The following is a 21,867-nucleotide window of genomic DNA, read 5'->3' as shown; positions in this document are numbered from 1 at the left end:
TGCGCTGCAGGATTTTAATCCATGACGGCGTAGTGTGTTACTAATGGTTTTCTTTGAGACTGTGGTCCCAGCTCTCTTCAGGTCATTGACCAGGTCCTGCCATGTGGTGCTGGGCTGATCCCTCACCTTCCTCATGATCATTGATGCCCCACGAGGTGATCTTGCATGGAGCCCCAGACCGAGGGTGATTGACCGTCATCTTGAACTTCTTCCATTTTCTAATAATTGTGCCAACAGTTGTTGCCTTCTCACCAAGATGCTTGCCTATTGTCCTGTAGCCCATCCCAGCCTCGTGCAGGTCTACAATTTTATCCCTGATGTCCTTACACAGCTCTCTGGTCTTGGCCATTGTGGAAAGGTTGGAGTCTGTTTGATTGAGTGTGTGGACAGGTGACTTATACAGGTAACAAGTTCAAACAGGTGCAGTTAACAGGTAATGAGTGGAGCACAGGAGGGCTTCTTAAAGAAAAACGAACAGGTCTGTGAGAACCGGAATTCTTACTGGTTGGTAGGTGATCAAATACTTACGTCATGCAATAAAATGCAAATTAATTACTTAAAAATCATACAATGTGATTTTCTGGATTTTTGTTTTAGATTCGGTCTCCCACAGTTGAAGTGTACCTATGATAAACATGTCAGACTTCTACATGCTTTGTAAGTAGGAAAACCTGCAAAATCGGCAGTGTATCAAATACTTTTTCTCCTCACTGTATCTCAGTCATAGTAAGTACATTTTTCTTCAATAAAGTAGCTAATCAGCAAAATCAGAGCTAGTAGTGGAAAAATCAAGTGCAAGTACTGGTTCACGAAATACTTTGTTTTTTTGTTATTTTCACATACACACATGTACACACACACACAGTAGGGCAGGGATCGCAGATGCCTCTCACAGGGAGCTTACAAAGGCTGATGTGTCGCCTTTGGAGCACTATGCAAGGCTAAGATCAAATGATAAAAGGATTGTCACTCTTATTCTAATTTTTCATCTAAAATTCTATTTGTCTTTTACTATCAGTGGTGTAAAAATCAATAACTGAAAAGATCAACCCACTACTTCCATTAGGCCTAGCTGTAAGATAATTGAACTTGTTAATATTAATCCTTACCAAAGCAGTAGCACTAAAATGACTTATCTGACCTATTGAAACCTCACATATGCCTCCATAGGTTAAACATACAGCATAGTCACTGAGAGATGGAGTTTCATACCCTAGTACAGAGCAGACCATTCTCAGAGCAGGCAGGAGATGGATCTTGTGTTTCCCAGCAATATATCTCATGTATCTGGAAAAGCTCACCCAGGATCAATACACTGACCCAGTAATAACCACCCTGTAGAGCTATCCGCAGGAGCTAAACAGCACATGGGTTTAAATGGTACAATAGCTGGAGGAGAAGAAAAATACCACCATTAAATATAACGGCTTGACGTTACAATGACATATCAGATCTCTTTGGAGAACTGAGTGGACCGCTGGTGCTGCCAGTTGACCGTTGACAATTCATCTACTATACACACTAACGGCCTTACAGCGCTTACCGTAAAAACGCAGTATTCAAGACGTAAAACCACAAGAATAGAATCCCATGACACTGTATGAATAAATGGTTCCATTGGCTGGACAATCAAAGTAGATAGATAAATACACAATGATTTACTGTACCTGAGTCCATGTGCCAGGGATCGTTGGCAGCAGCCATTGGTGAGATCGTGAGAGGAGACGCCCCACAGTTTGACTCCACTAGAATACCCTGGGTGGTCACCGGGGCGACGATGCCAGACCTCAGTGCTGCCTTCAGAGGGGCGATGTTGTTGAAATGAACTCTGGACAGACAGCCCACAAACCCTGGAGTGTTGTACTTCTCTATGAGGACTGGGTCAATCTGGCCAGTTTCTGATCAAAACCAAGACAAATTAAATTAAAACATAACAGCAGTTCTGGATTAGATAGGAGTTCTTCCTTATGGTATCCCTGTCAACCTATGTGAAATGTATAGACCTTGAGTGTATCAGTGCACAGTAGAGCTTTATCATCTTCTGCTTGTGTGGAGCTGCTGACTGATTCTATCTGACCACTTAATACTGGTCTACCACCACGATGCACTACTACTCAGTACACTGCAATACTGTAAGCCTCCCCAGTTTGATTTATGTTCACTGGAATCTAGCCTCTGGTTGGTGATGCTGTATTCCCAATCCCTAGTCTCCCCCTACATTACAGACAGGCAGCTACTGTACAAGCTCCTACTGCAGACATATACTCCCAATAGACCAGGGAAAACAAAGTATCCAATTCTACTGCAATACAGTATTCTCCAAAGGTGGCTAAAGAAGAAGAATTTCACAATTTTAAAGTTACATGTAAGAAGGATGTTTCATATGCCCCCGGGTTAAAAAAAATACAAAACACATCCTGTTTGGAACATTAGCCATGAATTGTGCCATTCATGATCTTTACTTTTGAGAACACATCCCAATACCTACAGGAAGAAAATTCCCCATCTTAAACCAATGATAAAACTACAGTGGTAAGGTTTGTTAAAAGCAACATAGGCCTACCATACAGTATATCCTGTATAGGAAATGCCAATCTAAAACAAATCTTGCAACCACAAATCACAAGGTCAAGGTTTACAATAAGTCTCCCCAATACCTATGTATTTAGTGTAGTTACAGTTATGTTGCATTGTTACACTATGCCACCTCAAGTTAGTCAAATACAGAAGAGTAGTACCTGTTTGCCCTGTTGTCCTCCCTGACTGTAGTGATGCTTGCTCTGCCTCTACCTTGCAGACCCTCTATCCACAGCACAAGTCCTTGCCTTATACAGTGCTACCACTGGCCGCTGTACACCTGTCCATGTCCATGATCGTCTGTCTGTCTATGATCGTCTGTCTGTCTGTCTGTCTATGATCCTCTGTCTTTCTGTCTGTCTATGATCGTCTGTCTGTCAGTCAGTCACCAGGTCCATTTACCTCTATCTGCCTCGCTGCCAGCTAGTAGTCTATTTGTCTTCCTGCCAATACATCTATCAATCTCTCTGTTTGTTTTCCTGTGTGTATACCTGTCTGTCAGCCTGTCTATGTACCTGCCAGGGTGTCTACGTGCCTGCAGCCTTGGTTAGCCAGCGAGCCCTGAATATGAATGCACCTCGACTGATTCAGTCCACCTCCTTTCCCTACCTTCCCCACAGCCAGACCAGAGAAAACATGGAGAAAATATGATGTCATGGATCAGTGAACTAATGCATTCACCGCGCGGCTCAGAGAAAACCTGGATGTGCGTACAGGAGTGCAAGATGGGGGATCAGGATCGGGCCTCTGTGCTCCCTCCCTCCCTGAGGATGATGTCAGAGATCGGTGGGCCTGTTGTTAATTTATTCACAGAGTGCAGCAGCAAAGCACTCTAGGGAGTCGTAAGGCTTTACAAGCCAGGCAGAATGGGGCATTCTACTGTTCTCAGAACAGGACCAGTGTACTGTCTGACTCCTGCTGACACAGTACTGCTCCCTCCCACCACATCACATTATTAGAGTTCCTATTCCATCCCCCGTCTGGTTACAGAATACTGTTGTGTTGTGTGCTGCAGTGGTGTGCTACTACATCAGTCAGATTAAGACCTAGACAATATGGCCACTAAAATACACATACATGATTTTCTGTCAAGGCAACATCACCTTTACCATCTATATTGATACCCTCATTACATATATTAATACACCTGGACTAAACCAGGACTCATCACTTTTTAGCCATGAATGGGCAACACAAATTATGGTTCTGTTTTTTATCAGAACACACAGAACCAAAGTCCTAAAATGACTTAGGGGCGAATTCTAAGAGATCTGTACACATACCTCTGATGGCATTTATTATATTTGCACTACAGTAATACATGGATTATATCTGCACTTACCAAAGACTTTCCCCAGGAATATGGTCTTGACCAGGTTGAACTGAGTGTCAGAGTCATCAGGCAGAGTGTAGCTGACTGGGGGGTAATGATCCAACTGGAAAATAATACCATATGGTCCTGAATCATGATGTATTACAGTCAGTTATAAACCCAGTTCAGCTGTACTGTATTATTACTGCCCCCTAGTGGTAGGCTTTAGAAAAAGTGTGCTAATAGCACAATGCACTAAACGCCATCTCCACAGACAAGGTGGGTCAGGTGTGTCAACAGCCTAATGCAGTCAGAGGACAGCACACTCTCACTGAGAGTGGTGTCCTCTCCTCCTGAGAGCACTAGTCCTGCTGTTCGACTCCTTAATGAAGTGCTTTATCTATAGACTATGTAGCTATCAATCAGCCTAATGTAGTCAGAGGACAGGGAAAGGTTGTATTTTGTTGGATTTCATGACGTCAGCAAATCTCCCACTGAGAGCAGTGCCCTCCCTGGGACAAGTAGAACATTAAAGTCCAACATTTCAACTGCTTGATAAATTGTTCTTTAAATAAAGCTACATTGGTATGATTTTTACCTGCGGCCTAACGTAGTCTTGGAGGAAATAAAACTTTTATTTATTTTTTATTTCATGACTTCAGCAAATCCCACTGTGTGTTAGATCAGCCTTTGTGACAGGGGAACACTAGGGTCATACTGGACCTGCAGGTGAAAAGTGCTTTATAGAGATATAAAACCACATTACTGTCCTCATTATCATCACCTGCAGCCGTACGTTCCTCTCCTGCCTGGAGATGTTGATGTGGTGGGGCTGCCCGTTGGCCATGTTGCGCTGGTCCAGGTCGATGGTGAACGGCTCCCTCAGGCCTCCCAGGCTGTAGCGGATCTGAAGTGTTCCTGACAGAGGGAGATGGAATGGACAGTCAGTCCCAATGTTCCATCACCATTGTAATTCATATGGTTGTCAGTCCATATTCTCATAGGCTTAGTAACATGGTAAGAGTATCACACTCAAGTAGAAATTGTATTTTAAAATGACGCTTTACATTGCCAAATACTAAATTGACTATCACTCTCTCTTTCTGCTTTTTCAGTGAAATATGTATGTGCCTGGGACCATGCCCAACCTGTGTGTTGCACTATATAATTAGCTATTGAGCTAATTTACAGTACATTCTGTGGTTCTTTGCTGACAGAGTCATTAACTTCACCCTCCAAGCATTTCAAACCCTATAAACGGCCAGGGTTGCTCTCTTGTTCTTTCAAGCATTTCAGACCCTTTTGAGCAGTTTCTCTCTCACCATTGTTTCTGAGCACCACAGCCAGGTAGTCCTGAGTCCTAGAGCTGATGTACACCAGGATGCTCGGGGCGTTGGAGGTGCTGAAGCTGAACACCAGCTCCTCCTGGGTCAGGTTGCCCTCTGTGGGCAGCAAGGAAGACAGGCTCTTCACATCCCTGATAGCTGGAAGGCCCCTCTCGGGAAGGAAGTCGTAACGAACTAGTGTTCCACTCTCGAAGTAGCCGCCCACATCTGATACACACAGGAGACATTTGGCAGCAATACAAAACATCAGCATAAGTTTGAGAGATTGACAAGCGTATCGATATTAGCCTCCCTAAAGCACCGTGTAAAGTTGAAAAAAAAAATACCAGGACATATTCAGAGTTACTATTCTCTCACATGACTGTGACTGTATTTTACCTTCAGTGCAGAAGGGCCCATCATATGCAGTTAAGGTGCAGTCACATGAGTAACCGTTGTATTTCTCCATGCACTGGCCACCGTTTCTGCAGTGCTGCCCATAGCTGGTGCAGTGGCCAGAGCAGCCAGGCTTAACCCCTGGGGTGACCTTCGCCCTCTCTTCCAGGTCAAGGGTCACACCGTTCATCTTCAGGGCACGGATACATCCTAGGAACCCCCTCTGGCCACCCGATGCACCTGAATGATAACGTTTATGACAAGAAGTTGTATTAGGTATTTTGGTTTACAACAACTTATGTTACAAAGTACACTTCTGGTAAAAAAAAACACAAAAAAAACTGGTAAACTCATGTTTTTTTTAGTTGTTGAAGTTATGGAATTGACATCCTTATACCTTTTGACATTGTTGTTGTGTGCAATGTGAAAACTGCGTGGGCCTGTATCCTACAGTGCAGCCTGTATAAGTCGGGTCATAACACCATGAGCTGAGCAGCAGCAGTCTAACCCACATAGACATATAAACCGGATCATCATTACGCTATGTGGTGGGAGGCAGGTAGGCAGGATATCTTACCCACGTAGAGCTGGCTGTATAGCTCCAGGCGGGTGTGACCCTGTGGGGGTGCAGGGCGAACCTCCTTGTAGTGCCCATCCAGCTGCAGCACAGCTTCCTTCACATTGCGCTCAGCCACCACCCTGTGCCACTGGTCATCATTAAGAGGAGTGGACGACCTCACACTCAGCTCCACCAGACCGTTGCCCACATCAAAGGAGAAGGACACAAGCGTGGCAGCTGGGCAGGAGGGGAGAAAGGGCAAGGAGTTAGATAAGGTTTTGGGTGCTGCCAAACAGGCTTTGGATTGTCAGAAGTGGAGAGGTATTGTATCTGCCTTATGAGCAGGTGGGCACAAAGAGGATAAGTAAGTAAGACATTTTTGGTGAGAAACAACTTAATTAAGGAGGTGGAAATGTGTCAAGGAGGTAGTTTTTGAAACAAGGATTAGGCTTGGGCTATACAGGAGATTTGAAAGAACTTGGTCTGTTTCGGAGTGGTTGAAAAGCTAACAAACATTTTTACCGAAATGGAATTCTGCTTACATACAGTGTTGGCTTTTCCCATGAATACGAAGGAAACTGTTGTATAAATTTCCGTTGCTGTTGAAATCATGATTTGAAATATCCTTGTTGAAATCATGACTTCAAAATAAAAATGAATGACACTATGTATAATTCACAGCTCTGAAAAACTGATCACTTTCTAGATGTGTATTTGACAAGTACCTATCAGCCAACACTTATAAATGCGTAAAGCAGACAAATACTTCAGGGAGCAGTGAGATAGTGAGATAGCTTTCTTCCTTTCACAACGACACAGTTCTCTCATTTCCCCGTCTATCATCATTTACTTTATTGAAACCCTGTTGACAGGTATCATCATACCCCCTGTTGGGTCCAATTCTACAGAGACGTACGTTACATACTGACAACTTGTCTAATCACCCAACACCCTGTCCGATTGCTTAATCCACATAAATCAGACTCCAGGCTGCCATCGAGTAATGAGATTTCACAGCGATTGTGATTGAGCTCTTTTCCACTTACCAGGGGGTCTCACCCTGGACCACATTGGGAGAATCATTATTTGATTTTATTTCCCAACCGACTCAATAGATCTATATTAAAGGGAGCTGTCTGACTGCATTTGTTCTCCATTCAGAGCATGTACTGAAGCTGTGGAGATGACATGGGGGAGCCTTGTCAATCATAGATCCACCTGTTCAGAGCAGATGCTTGGCCTGCAGGACTGGCAGAGAACATTCTGAAGCTCAGAGAGGAATTTTGGAGTGGAGCCAAGTCTCATTAAAACAACTGCCAGTGCCAAACTCTAAAGAGAAATTCTAATGTGTACTAGTACTCAAGAGTGTTTAAAACTGTTTAAAATATAAAAGCTCACCAGAGGCTTAGTAAATCAATTTCCCTTGGCAAACTAATACTATACCTTGTGAATATTAAAATGGGGGGAAAATATTGAATATGAAATGTTTTTTTAACAGAATATTGTCTGTCTCTGTCTCCAAAGAAGAGACCGTGTTTCTTCAGAGCAACTGAATCACTAATAATACTGCTCAAAGATTGTCAACGCATTGCACCAAAAGATGGCGTCAGTAAAGCTTCAAACCTGCCAGAGAAAAAGGGTCAGAAACAATAACAATGGGTTCTGAGGCGACGGAAGCAGCTCAAAGATATTTCTGACCATTGATCTTTCCCAGCGGAAGGAAACTGCTCTCCCACCAGCTCACAAATCATGCTTAAATGTCACTGGAAACCAATTTCATCTAACAATACCATTTCCAAACAGGGTTCCCACTGTGCTGGTGAACTTTAAGTTAATACTGACTTCTAGCCATTTCTAAGTGGAGATTTCTAAAGCACTGAAGTTGAATATAAACTGAGAGAAGTATGGACTACGATCGATGAGATGGATGGCAGCCTTTATGGAGAGCCCTAGAGGTACCGTGGGAGGTTTCACCTTCACAATGTTCTCAGACTGAGACTCTACAGTACACACACACTTGTCCCCCAAAATTCAATCTACCATCTTGTTACAGTCCCCAAGAGTTGACTGAGAAGCTGTACTAAGAACTGAACGGTAGCTCTCAGGGAACATGGCAGGTGACAATTGCTTAGTGGCTGGTGGTTTGTTTTTAGTAGGAACATGAGATTCTTGTTTTGTGGCCACAAGACAGACAAGATACTTTTTATATAGTGGAAAGTCATAGTGGCAAGTCAAAGTCGATATCTACTGTGAATAAGCCTTATCAACACTGTCCAAAACCACTGAATTTTTACTGCATCTATACATTATATATTGTAATGGGATAATTTTTTGCAGATGTTGACCCAGAGCTTTGATATTGAACTGCACAGACACACATCCATAATATAAGTCTACAGGTAGTGTATATCGACCTGTTACTGAGTAGTGGTATACTCACCTTTTAGTTCCAGGCGGATGAAGTCAGCGTTGCCAAGGTTCTCCAGAAAGACGCCATAAGAGGAGGAAGTCTTGAAATAGAAAGAGATGTCAGCACTGGTCTCCCCTTGGAAGGTAGGGAAGTGCAGGTAGGATCCAGGCGTGTTGAAGGATGCTGCGTTCCAGTAGTTACCTGGGAAACAGACAGGAAACATGAATCACTCAATGTGCATTCTAGTCATACAAAGCAGAGAATAATGGCCCAAAATACTACCATAGGTGTGGAAATTATAACAAACTCACCATCTCCTTGACAACGCAGTGGACCCACAGTCAATTTAGCCTCCGAGCCAGCACGATTAGTGTCACCAACCACCACCTGACTCACAGGCAAATGGTCTTTATACACCAGAAGACCAGCGTCCTCTCTCCTAAATTAAAAATAAATCAAATATGTGAGATACAGAGGAATATTTTCACTACAAAAGGCACAACAGTAAGATTGTAGCACAAAGCAAATGTTTTCAATATATCATGTCTTGATTCATTTCATGTATGACATTTCAGGATAACTAGATTATAAAACTACATTTTAATACTGTAACATCGAATCTATGGTCTTGTTCAGTCACTCACCACCGTGTTTGGTCAGCGTCACAGTTGCAGTAGTACTTGGGGTTGGTGCAGTTCCTCTCGATTCCACAGGCACACTTCTGGATCCCTGGGCCTGAACCACCCCAGTAAAAATGCCTCTCATTGGCCCGGCCAACCCACCATGTCAATGGAGATCCCTCTGCAAAATAACAACAACATGAATCAGCACAGAACTTACCAAAACAACAACATACTCAATACATAAGCATCATGCTACAACATGTGTGTATATCTACAGTAAACAAATGACCATAGATAGTCTAAGCAGTTTTTTTTTCATGTACTCTTCTCTACTGGTACACAGACAATAACATGCTACCGTTGTTGATGTCAAACTCGCATAGTAAATAGCCTTGAAACTGAGATGAAGAGGCTATTGATGCCTATACTGCTTATGTTATGTGCAGTCCTATGTTTAGATCCTTAAACAAGTGTAACCAGCTGATCCATTTTCCTTCACTCTATTTGACACTTTACTTTTTTTATTGATTGAGACAAGCTATGTGGTCTATTAATCAGCTATTCCTCCTGTTCCACACCAACAGCAGCACAGACCGATAGTGTTATTCAGCACTCCAGGTAATCAAAACTGACTTGCTCTAAGGAACGGGGAAATAACTGGCGTGAGGAATCACATCAAGTGGAAATGTCTGTTTGTATAGATGGACAAACAAGATCATTTATCAAGACAAACACACCCCAGGGCATTTGTTCTTGTTCAACATCTCCACCGTGCTTGTGTAGTCATACTGACTACTGTAGGATCACTGAACAACTCTTGTGTTTTGCTGTTTACAATGTGAATTATGCTTTTGAATTTCAAGTAGTCAAACAACAGGCATGCTTAACAATAAGCAGTGGGAAAAAACTATGTTTACACAATGGTAATTTGGGAAAGACAAGAAAATATCATTTCATTTGCCATTTTCCATCTTGTCATTGTTACTTATCAGCAGCACCTGGCTGAAGTTTCCCTCCAGTGAATGACAAATAATAATTTTATGAAAAATAATAATTGGCTGGTAGTACATTATTGAAGGGGTCTGGTATCAAGCCACTGACAGTGAAATATTTACGCAATGTTTGCATCAATGGGGAAATAATAGTTGAAGGACAATGGGACCGCTGTTTCTAGCCACAGGGGTGGTCTGTTCAACACATGCCTCAGAAATCGGCTAAAAAAAATTCTGTAAAAGCCAAGGGGACACAGAGTGAGGCGGTAAGGCTCCAGGGAGAGAACAAAGGCTGTTACACAGGCTGTTCCCCTGCAAGGTATCCATGTTCCACACTGGTCCACATGCAGGGGGTGAAGAGAGGGAGATGGAGAGAGAGACAGACAGAGGGGGTGGATGGAGAGAGGAGGGTGGATAGAGAGAGAGATTCAGGGGAGCAGCATGGACCATTGTGGGGTTCTGGGTATTCCCTGGCTATAGAGTAATCAATAATTCAGGTTCTTTATGGTGATGAGAAGGGAAATAGGCTAAGCTGAGGGCCTGGAGGCCAAGTGTCTCCCGTCTGTGTGAGGGGAGAGAGACAAACCAGCAGCGGTGAAACTGGGAGGTAGAGTAAACTTCTATTCCTCAATACTGGATGAATGGGCACCACTGAGGCCAACACAATACGACTACCAAATGAGGGAGAGGTACTACCACCGACCAGCAGCTCTGACCAGGAATTTCTGACTCCTAGTCTCGTTCAGCTCACTGATCTTGCCAACCAACACGCTCCCTTTCACCATGCTAAACGGCTGTTGAGCAGCAAGGTGTACAGAGCTCACCAGAACACTAATGATGTGTGGGTTTTATCTGTCAACGTCTCCAGTCAGTCAGGCCCCTGTCTCAGATCCTAACACATCCAAAGGACATGATGAGAGCTTGTTATGCTGCTCATATACACCGAGTGATGCACAAATAAGTGTCTACTCTAGAGGCTGGGATCTGGGGCTAACCTGCTGCTGACAAAACCTCAGGCTCAGAACTCTATGGACCCTCAGGGGGAACGGCTGTTGCTTGATAACGCCAGATGAGATAAAAATCAAACAAGGTAAAAAAAATAAAAAAAACACTACATTGTTGGATGAAACTGACAAGCTTTTAGGTTCTGTGGCTGTCATGGAATTTAAGTTATAATGTTCCATATGGTTGGCTTAAGGGAATAAACCAGTTCCATTTATCACAGGTCGTATTTCTCAGAGCCACCGCAATAAACGCTTGGCACAATTCTATGAGTAATGACAAGGGATGACAACTGCTGTGTCGCTGTCTAATGTACGCCAGCTTGCCGCTGTCTAATGTACGCCAGCTTGCCGCTGTCTAATGTACGCCAGCTTGCCGCTGTCTAATGTACGCCAGCTTGCCGCTGTCTAATGTACGCCAGCTTGCCGCTGTCTAATGTACGCCAGCTTGCCGCTGTCTAATGTACGCCAGCTTGCCGCTGTCTAATGTACGCCAGCTTGCCGCTGTCTAATGTACGCCAGCTTGCCTTAACATCTCGTGAAACACTTGCCAAATCAAATAGATAAGAATATTCTTCAGGTGTAGCCATAATGCTAATAACAACCGGCTAAACAATCTAGCAACACCTAAATGGACATTCATCAATAACAAACACTGGGAAGGGGAAAGAGAAGACAACATATTATTGCCATTTTCTCTTTCCAGATGCCTAAATTGCTGTGTCTTTGTTGGAAAGGATACTACAGTACTGTCCAATAGAAACAGATCCTTAAAATATTCTCAGATGTACACAACAATTAACATACAAACACCAATATCCTCTTTACCTGGCGTATTGAGCAGTCGAGACATTCGGCAGGCGTAGGCAACATGCTGTTCACAGTACTCCGCACTGCCCATGATGGCTGTCACCTGTCGTTGGGAGAGAAAAGAGGGTTTAAGCAATGCAGAATGCATAACATTTAGTAATATTAGTGGAGTGAAAATACAGTGAGAACATCTTTAATAAAAACGTAGCTAGCTAGTGTCTTCGGCTGTAACATCAAAATACATAGAAAATACACATCGGGCTGGTTTCTCTAGACTGAAAATATAGAGTTTCTCCATTGAGTATTGTTTTATTGTATGAAACTAGGCTTAATGCGGGTCCATTAAACCCACTGATAAAATACAGATTTCTTTCCCATTGAGATGGTTCCTTCATGAATGATTCAATGGGTGAAGATGTCATAAGGTCATAAGGTGACCTGCTCTGTGGACATGTTGTAATTGAGCTGCAGCACAGCCTTCCCCTCCAGGTCTGAGCCAGTCACTGAAGTCTGGGGAGACAGGTTGTTTCTCACTGTCGTCCAGACCTTGTCCTCTGCAACACACACAGTCAACAACACCATCAATAAACCAGTCAGCCATGTACAATATTTACAGGGGAATAATTAAATGTGGGTCAGCCATCAATGCAGTCAAAACTGGTTGCAATGACATCATTCCAATCAGATACCAGATTTGGTTGTAATCTGGTTATAATGATTTTAACATGATTGGCCCACTGGGATGGGACAAAATCATCAGACGCAGAGATGGTTTAGTTGATTTTCATCTTGGGTCTTATTGAGAGGTACTCTTACCAGTCATGTTGCAGTTGACTTTGAAGGGGCCAACAGGACCACTCCCATCAGGGTCGATCCAGTACGTGCCAGATGTTTTACCAAGGTGTTTGTATTCCTCACAGGACTGTTCATACACGGCTGGAGAGGAGGAATACACACGCGAGAGAGGAAACCACGTGTATTATGAAGCGGACATTGCAGTAGAATGACTTATTCATCATTACAAATCCAGGTGTTTCCCCATTTGTAAGGGAGGTGAATGATGTGCAAAAATGTGACTGACGTTTCAGATGGGTCCCTGAGGGTATGAATAATGACAGACCATAGATGAAGATGTCTTGATAGGCTAAGGAGGAGGAAGGGGAGGATACCTACAGGTATGGCATGTAGCCCCGGTGTATCCTGTCCCGTTACAGGAGCAGCTGAAACTATCCCAGGTCTGAGAGCAGCGGCCTCTATGTTCACAGTGGTTAGGGACACATCTGTGTGGGGGGGAGATCATTCTCACATGAAGAAGAAGTGACCTCTAATTTAACTACTTTGACCTTTGCGAAACTACAGATGGGTCAGAAGAGAATAGATAGGACAACATAGGAAGAACTTTCATAGAGTGCATATTTCAAATATAATTTACGCTAAAAAAACTAATTCATTGGAAATGGATGGATACAAATTCAACAAGAAGACATCTAATTGAAATACGTTGACCTTTGTGAGACAACAGAGGATGTTACCGTGCTGTCGCCGTGTCATGACAGTAATCAGCCAACACACGGGTGCTGTGAGGAGGTTCGTGACCTTGGTTTCATGTATTTTTGATACCACTTCATGGTGAACGTTAGGCTGTATCACTGTACTCTCTTAGTCCATGTCCAGTGCAGGACCTCCTTAAACCTGCTGGTGTGATCAAAGGGCTGTGGTAACAGCCCTTTGAAGTTAGTTGAACTCCCCCTGCTAGCATAGTTTAGAATGACGATTTCATCATCGCAATCCTGTACATTTACACAGGGCAGAGATGTTGGAACGTTCCTATTTAACGGGAGAGAAAATCTGGTGTATCGGATAACCTTGGCCATAATAGATCAGTCAAATGAACAACACATCAAGAGTATTCAGCCATAAATGGATTTATCATATGTACATATTACACAAATGTCCCTAGAACAATAATATAGTTTGATTTGACTAAGGACGTTAAGCTGAAAACAATGACCATCCAGAACTTTTTTTTGCGGTCTTGAAAATGTCTTCCTCTGACATTTCAAAGGGTGTCGTTAACAATTCCAGCACAAAAGGTTGGAATAACAGGATCTACAGTTTGACTCCTCATCACTAACGGAGAATAAGAAGCAGAAATAAGATTCCATTTATGAACCAGAACCATGTGTTGGAGTGAACCAACATACTGTGAGAATACCTTTAATGTGCTTATCTTGATAAGAATGTAAGCGCATGTCCAAATTCTCCAGGTGGACTGAGTAACCTTTTGCTAAAATTGCATTTCCATATCTCGGGAGAAGCAACAGAGCTTTTCCACTTCATTGTTTTGATGAGTTTTGCATTGGGGATGTGTGCCTGTTTGGCTGTGTACACAGGCATTTACCAGCAGGAGCACAGAGATTGCACACCAAGACATCCACTAGCAAGCCTTGTGTGATCCTCTGATCCTTGCCTCTCGCTGTGTCGCTGTGTGAGATGCTTTCTTGATCTTGATGGGCCACCTACCGTCTTTATGAAAAGGCTGTGTAATGCATGCCCATGAGCAACCAGCCCCTCAGGTAATGTCGCAGTAGGTTTTTATACATTCACTTTCATGATCAACAGCAAAGCAAAAAGGCTGCTTAGATTATCAAGCTCAATAAGATCTTTGGGGAATGGTATAGAATATTACCTGTCTATGATGGCACACATATCCAGGCTGACATTCTCAAAGGTTCCCATGTTGCCTTGCTCTACCGCCACCAGGTCAGCTAGCTGGTCGTCCACGTGGATCAGTTGCATACAGCCCTGGAAGGAGCGCTGGGCAGGGGGAGTGTTGGTACGCAGGAAGTAGCCTGCATGAGGACAAGAGGGAGAAAGAGTTCCAAAGTTAACCATATGATCAAGACAGAGCTTTCTGTTTGAAAAGTAAACTCTAGAGACACATTACAAGTAATAAGCAACATTAATTCTGAGTGTTGTGTTTTCGTTTGAATCATTAGGGAAGAGTTTCATTCAATATTTAAGACACTGTCTTGAAGGAAACATCTTCAAAGGCTAACAAAACAAAAAGAAAACAAAAAGGCAACCAATCAAAAGTAACAAAGAGGATTTTCTTACAAAGCATGCCAAACACAAAAAGACATGTACTGTACACACAATAAATCACAATCCTGTTTGTCAGACTGAATTATAGAAATGTCATCATGAATAAGTAAGTAACAAGCCCATTATGAGGGTTTACACATTATAGACCAGGGCCTGGTTTCCTAAAAGCATTTAAAGGGTATGCTCATCGTAAGAACCGTTGTAGGCGCATCGTTAAATCTCAGAGCTTGTTCCTAAAACCATCTTCACTGAAGTTGCACTTGAAAGCGCTTGTTATTTAATGCCTCAGACCACTAGTTGAACAGCTAAGTGTGTTGTCACTTTATACACACAAGATCTCCGCTAAACATAGAATCAAGATGTCTCTCTGTGACCGCAGATAACTTCAGAACGAAGTTGACTACAAATACAAAGTTGAAAATGTCTTTGCAATTGTTACAAAAAAGCAAAAGATAATACCATGCTTCAAATAAAAACAGAGATGAATGCAGTATTGAATACAGTAGGCCTATAGACTACATAGGACAATATTGAAATCATATTAAAATCAATTTCATGTTCATTCCATTGAGTTCTATTTTGCTAACTGTAGGCTGTCAAATGTTTTCCTTCATATTTAATATGTAACAACATGTGCACAATGATATGCCAAATCTACGATAGTTTAGTATTATAGGGTAGGCTAAGCATTGGAATAAACTGTCTCAATATTTGCAGCCATATAGGCAATAATTCTAATGTGAATGTAAAATGTGAATGAAGAAATGTGATCTGATAGCAGCGCTGTTTCAATCCTTTCAATATAAAAACAAGCTTGTACGAAAGGGAAAGTTCTCACTACGAGGTGTTTTGGGAAATGCATCCGAGTTCGTTATAGTAACGATGCATTGTTAAAACACTTGTAAACCTAAATTCCATCTCTTACGAGTGTTTTAACGATGCATCGCAGGGTGAGATATGGCAGTGGGACGGTAGGCCCCTAAATGGCAGGTAATCCAAGAAAGACGAGTAGGCGGCCACTACATAGCAACAAACTTTAGTGAACTGTTTACAGAAAATATTTACAAAATAATACATATAGGAGCAGTCAGCAGTACACATCAGGATACACAACGGCAACATGTTTCGACTTCTAGAATCTTCCTCACGCTACCTGAAAGATGCCAACTAGAAGTCGAAACGCGTTGTATAATGCCTTCTGCTCCTATATGTACAATTTTTAGGCTATTTATATTCAATTAGGAAGCTTTCGGCGGTCACAGAGAGAAAGATAAACATCTTCATTCTATATTCAGCAGATATTTCCTGTGTGTAAAGTGACACAGGAGGACAAATGGTGATTTAACGATGCACTCAGCTGTTCAACAAGTGGTCTGAGGCAGGCATAAGATTACAAGCGATTTGAAGTGCACCGTTAATAAAGACGGGTTTGGGAAACAGCTCGAGAATGTAAAGATGCTCCTACGAAGGTTCTAACGATGAAATAAGCCTTATTATGCTTTTGAGAAATCTGGCCCAGAGCCATATACCTGTCCAGTATAGAGCTATATGGTTCTGTTATAGACCATCTGTGTATATACCTCCAAAGTAGTATTGGCCCCCTGTTCTAATCTGAATGGGAATGACCGTTCTGACCGTGGACGCCTCATCACCATCGATGGTCAGCATGGCGCAGTTCTCCAGAGCATGGAGATAGACGTTATGCCACTGGCCGTCGTTGAGCCCCGAACCTTAACAGTGACCACAGACAGAACAATATGGCCTCATGAATCACAGTCACGGTGGGTGATAAGCAGACAACTGCAATTACTGAAACATCAGAAAAACAAAAATACATTCTGAGAAAGACTATGATATACAGATCTGTTTGGTATTCCCTCTCTTTACTAAAATATCCTTCTTAAATATGAAAGAACTTGACTCTAAAGTTCAGAAATAACTGAAATGTTATGTTGGCAACTGCATGTTATGGCAAACACTAGATTGAGAAATGGAGACAAACACCACGAAACAACATGACCATGGACCAAGTAGCTACAGACTCGACTAAAGTGAGTTTAGAGTCACTACTAACAGAAATTTGCACCTGCAATGAGAAACTGTCTAAGCATATGAAGAAAATATTCAATGTCAAAAAAATATAAACTGACTGAACTGGGCAAACGTGTAGAGGAGGCTGAATCTGGCTTAACCCTTAAAAATCACACTGTACACTTTTCTGACAATCTGAAATGGCCGCAACTGCAGGGCTCTCCAGAGGGTGGTGCGATCTGCCCAACGCATCCCCGGGGGCAAACTACCTGCCCTCCAGGACACCTACAGCCCCCGATGTCACAGGAAGGACAAAAAGATCATCAAGGACATGAACCACCCGAGCCACGGCCTGTTCACCCCGCTAATATCCACAAGACGAGGTCAGTACAGATGCATCAAAGCTGGGACCGAGAGACTGAAAAACAGCTTCTAAATAGACTGTTAAATAGCCATCACTGGCAGGCTTCCACCTGGCTACTCAACCCTGCATTACTTTTAGATGTGTGTATTGTTGTGAATCATTTTTATGTACTACTGCACTGTTAGATACTACTCCACTGTTGGAGCTAGGAACACCCGCAATAACATCTGCTAAATATGTATATGTGACCAATAAAATGTGATTTGATTTGAATGAACTGCATAGACTAGGACAGCCTCTTAACAGACAATGTAGCACAGATGGGTCACTGGACCATTGAACTGTTTAGGCAACTGAAATGAGGTGAAGATGGACTATTACATCCCACCACATCAAAGACACAAAAGAGAAAGACAAGTGTTGTTAATGCCTTCACTCACACACCTATTGAAAAGACAATCACAGTACCACTCAAGCGATCTGTCTAAATTAATAACACTTTAATGACTATTGGCTATGCAGCTTAAATGGCAACCCATTCATTTGTAGGCTATAGACATGATCTATTTCTTTAAGTAACGAACTGACAAGGGAACAGGACAACATGATGATTGCTATGATCTGAAGAAAAAAAATTGGAATGTTCCCTTCGCAGACAGGCTATAAAAGGCCTGAGTAGATGGGATGAATTTAAATGGCCAAATATGAAAAAAGATTGGGAGAGATAAAATGTTATAGAGCCTAAGACACTGAAATTGTAAGCAAGCTGTACTTTTATTTCCGTTGTTTTCTCTCTCTCCCTTCCTTACTTTTACTATTTAATTTTGCCCAATTAAGGCATTGATATATGAATAGAAAAAGACAGCACCAGTCAAAAGTTTGGACACACCTACTCATTCAAGGGTTTTTCTTTATTTGTACTATTTTCTACATTGTAGAATAATAGTGAAGACATTAAAACGATGAAATAACACATATGGAATCATGTAGTAACCAAAAAAGTTTTAAATTCTTCGATGTAGCCACCCTTTGCCTTGATGACTGTTTTGCACCTCAGAGGCATTCTCTCAACCAGCTTCACCTGGAATGCTTTTCCAACAGTCTTGAAGGAGTTCCCACATATGCTGAGCACTTGTTGGCTGCTTTTCCTTCACTCTGCGGTCCAACTCATACCAAACCATCTCAATTGGGTTGAGGTCGGGTGATTATGGAGGCCAGGTCATATGATGCAGCACTACATAAAAAATCCCTTACACAGCCTGGAGGTGTGTTTTGGGTCATTGTCCTGTTGAAAAACAAATGATAGTCCCACTAAGCGTAAACCAGATGGGATGGCGTATTCGTTGCAGAATGCTGTGGATCATCCGTTCACCTACTCTGCGTCTCACAAAGACACAGTGGTTGGAACCAAAAAAAATGCAAATTTGGACTCATCACATCAAAGGACAAATTTTCCACCGGTTTAATGTCCATTGCTCGTGTTTCTTGGCCCAAGCAAAGTCTCTCCTTCTTAGTGTCCTTTAGTAGTGGTTTCTTTGCAGCAATTCAACCATGAAGGCCTGATTCATGCAGTCTCCTCTGAACAGTTTATGTATTTTTCTCTCCATTTAACTAGGCAAATCAGTTAAGAACAAATTCTTATTTACAATGACGGCCTTCCCAGGACAACACTGGTGCCAATTGTGCGCCGCCCAATGGGACTCCCAATCACGGCCAGATGTGATGCAGCATGTATTCAAACCAGGGACTGCAGTCAAGCCTCTTGCACTGAGAAGCAGTGCCTTAGATCACTGCACCACTCGGGAGCCCAGTTGATGATGTTGAGATGTGTCTGTAACTTGAACTCTGTGATGCATTTATTTGGTCTGCAATCTGAGGCTGGTAACTCTAATGAACTTATCCTCTGCAGCAGAGGCAACTCTGGGTCTTCCTTTCCTGTGGTGGTCCTCATGAGCCAGTTTCAACATAGCGCTGGTTGGTTTTTGCGACTGCACTTGAAGAAACTTTCTTAAAGTAATGATGCACTGTCTTTTTCATTTGCTTATTCGAGCTATTCTTGCCATACATAATATGTACTTGGTCTTTTACTAAAATAGGGCTATCTTCTGTACAGCACCCCTACTTTTTTTTCTTCAGGTGGTGGATAAACTTTAATATTGTGGATAGACTGTTGCTTCCATCAATGTAATTGTCTGCATCATTTCCAATACCACATATATTTTTGGGGTTAATATATATATATACACTGCTCAAAAAAATAAAGGGAACACTAAAATAACACATCCTAGATCTGAATGAATTAAATATTCTTATTAAATACTTTTTTCTTTACATAGTTGAATGTGCTGACAACAAAATCACACAAAAATGATCAATGGAAATCAAATGTATCAATCCATGGAGGTCTGGATTTGGAGTCACACACAAAATTAAAGTGGAAAACCACACTACAGGCTGATCCAACTGATGTAATGTCCTTAAAACAAGTCCAAATGAGGCTCAGTAGTGTGTGTGTGGCCTCCACGTGCCTGTATGACCTCCCTACAACACCTGGGCATGCTCCTGATGAGGTGGCGGTTGGTCGCCTGAGGGATCTCCTCCCAGACCTGGACTAAAGCATCCGCCATCTCCTGGACAGTCTGTGGTGCAACGTGGCGTTGGTGGTTGGAGCGAGACATGATGTCCCAGATGTGCTCAATTGGATTCAGGTCTGGGGAACGGGCGGGCCAGTCCATAGCATCAATGCCTTCCTCTTGCAGGAACTGCTGACACACTCTAGCCACATGAGGTCTAGAATTGTCTTGCATTAGGAGGAACCCAGGGCCAACCGCACCAGCATATGGTCTCACAAGGGGTCTGAGGATCTCATCTTGGTACCTAATGGCAGTCAGTCTACCTCTGGCGAGCACATGGAGGGCTGGAGGGCTGTGCGGCCCCCCAAAGAAATGCCACCCCACACCATGACTGACCCACCGCCAAACCGGTCATGCTGGAGGATGTTGCAGGCAGCAGAACGTTCTCCACGGCGTCTCCAGACCGACACGTCTGTCACATGTGCTCATTGTGAACCTGCTTTCATCTGTGAAGATCACGGGGCGCCAGTGGCGAATTTGCCAATCTTGGTGTTCTCTGGCAAATACCAAACGTCCTGCACGGTGTTGGGCTGTAAGCACAACCCCCACCTGTGGACGTCGGGCCCTCATACCACCCTCATGGAGTCGGTTTCTGCACATTTGTGGCCTGCTGGAGGTCATTTTGCAGGGCTCTGGCAGTGCTCCTCCTTGCACAAAGGCGGAGGTAGCAGTCCTGCTGCTGGGTTGTTGCCCTCCTACGGCCTCCTCCACGTCTCCTGATGTACTGGCCTGTCTCCTGGTAGTGCCTCCATGGTCTGGACACTACGCTGACAGACACAGCAAACATTCTTGCCACATCTCGCATTGATGTGCCATCCTGGATGAGCTGCACTACCTGAGCCACTTGTGGGTTGTAGACTCCGTCTCATGCTACCACTAGAGTGAAAGCACCACCAGCATTCAAAAGTGACCAAAACATCAACCAGGAAGCATAGGAACTGAGAAGTGGTTTGTGGTCCCCACCTGCAGAACCACTCCTTTTTATTCTTTTATTTACCTTTATTTAAACTAGGCAAGTCAGTTAAGAACAAATTCTTATTTTCAATGATGGCCTAGGAACAGTGGGTTAACTGCCTGTTCAGGGGCAGAACAACAGATTTGTACCTTGTCAGGTCTTGGATTTGAACTTCCAACCTTCCAGTTACTAGTCCAACGCTCTAACCACTAGGCTACCCTGCCACCTTTATTGGGGGTGTCTTGCTAAATGCCTATAATTTCCACCTGTTGTCTATTCCATTTGCACAACAGCATGCGAAATTTATTGTCAATCAGTGTTGCTTCCTAAGTGGACAGTTTGATTTCACAGAAGCGTGATTGACTTGGAATTACATTGTGTTGTTTAAGTGCTCCCTTTATTTTTTGAGCAGTGTATATATATCTATATACACACACTACCGTTCAAAAGTTTGGGGTCACTTAGAAATGTCCTTTTATTTGAAAAAAAATAATAATTGTGTCCATTAAAATAACATAAAATTGATCAGAAATACAGTGTTGGAAATGACTGTTGTAGCTGGAAACAGCTGATTTTTATGGAATACCTACATAGGCATAGATAGGCCCATTATCAGCAACCATCACTCCTAGAAAACCTGTTTTAAATTATGTTAGCACAGCTGAAAACTGTTGTTCCGATTAAAGTAGCAATAAATCTGGCCTTCTTTAGACTATTTGAATATCTGGAGCATCAGCATTTGTGGGTTCGATTAAAGGCTCAAAATGGCCAGAA

General features: G+C 42.8%; 1 protein-coding gene across 1 annotated transcript in view; it reads right to left on the bottom strand.

Annotated features, from left to right (window-relative positions):
• The window catches only part of LOC112260516 (contactin-associated protein-like 2), an 80,101-nt gene that overhangs the window by 5,326 nt on the left and 52,908 nt on the right, over positions 1-21,867 (bottom strand). Inside the window, exons 9-23 of the mRNA XM_024435690.2 lie at positions 16,691-16,840; positions 14,695-14,857; positions 13,179-13,285; positions 12,822-12,941; positions 12,444-12,559; positions 12,024-12,108; positions 9,224-9,380; positions 8,891-9,018; positions 8,610-8,780; positions 6,188-6,406; positions 5,614-5,850; positions 5,212-5,442; positions 4,674-4,807; positions 3,920-4,013; positions 1,668-1,898 (exon numbers count right to left, since the gene is read on the bottom strand). Coding sequence (XP_024291458.1) covers positions 1,668-1,898; positions 3,920-4,013; positions 4,674-4,807; positions 5,212-5,442; positions 5,614-5,850; positions 6,188-6,406; positions 8,610-8,780; positions 8,891-9,018; positions 9,224-9,380; positions 12,024-12,108; positions 12,444-12,559; positions 12,822-12,941; positions 13,179-13,285; positions 14,695-14,857; positions 16,691-16,840 — 2,343 coding nt within the window. The remainder of the gene's footprint in view (positions 1-1,667; positions 1,899-3,919; positions 4,014-4,673; positions 4,808-5,211; positions 5,443-5,613; positions 5,851-6,187; positions 6,407-8,609; positions 8,781-8,890; positions 9,019-9,223; positions 9,381-12,023; positions 12,109-12,443; positions 12,560-12,821; positions 12,942-13,178; positions 13,286-14,694; positions 14,858-16,690; positions 16,841-21,867) is intronic.

Source organism: Oncorhynchus tshawytscha, linkage group LG10, assembly GCF_018296145.1.
Source record: "Oncorhynchus tshawytscha isolate Ot180627B linkage group LG10, Otsh_v2.0, whole genome shotgun sequence".
Taxonomy (NCBI): Eukaryota; Metazoa; Chordata; class Actinopteri; order Salmoniformes; family Salmonidae; genus Oncorhynchus; species Oncorhynchus tshawytscha.
This window is presented reverse-complemented; position numbering and strand designations above follow the sequence as displayed.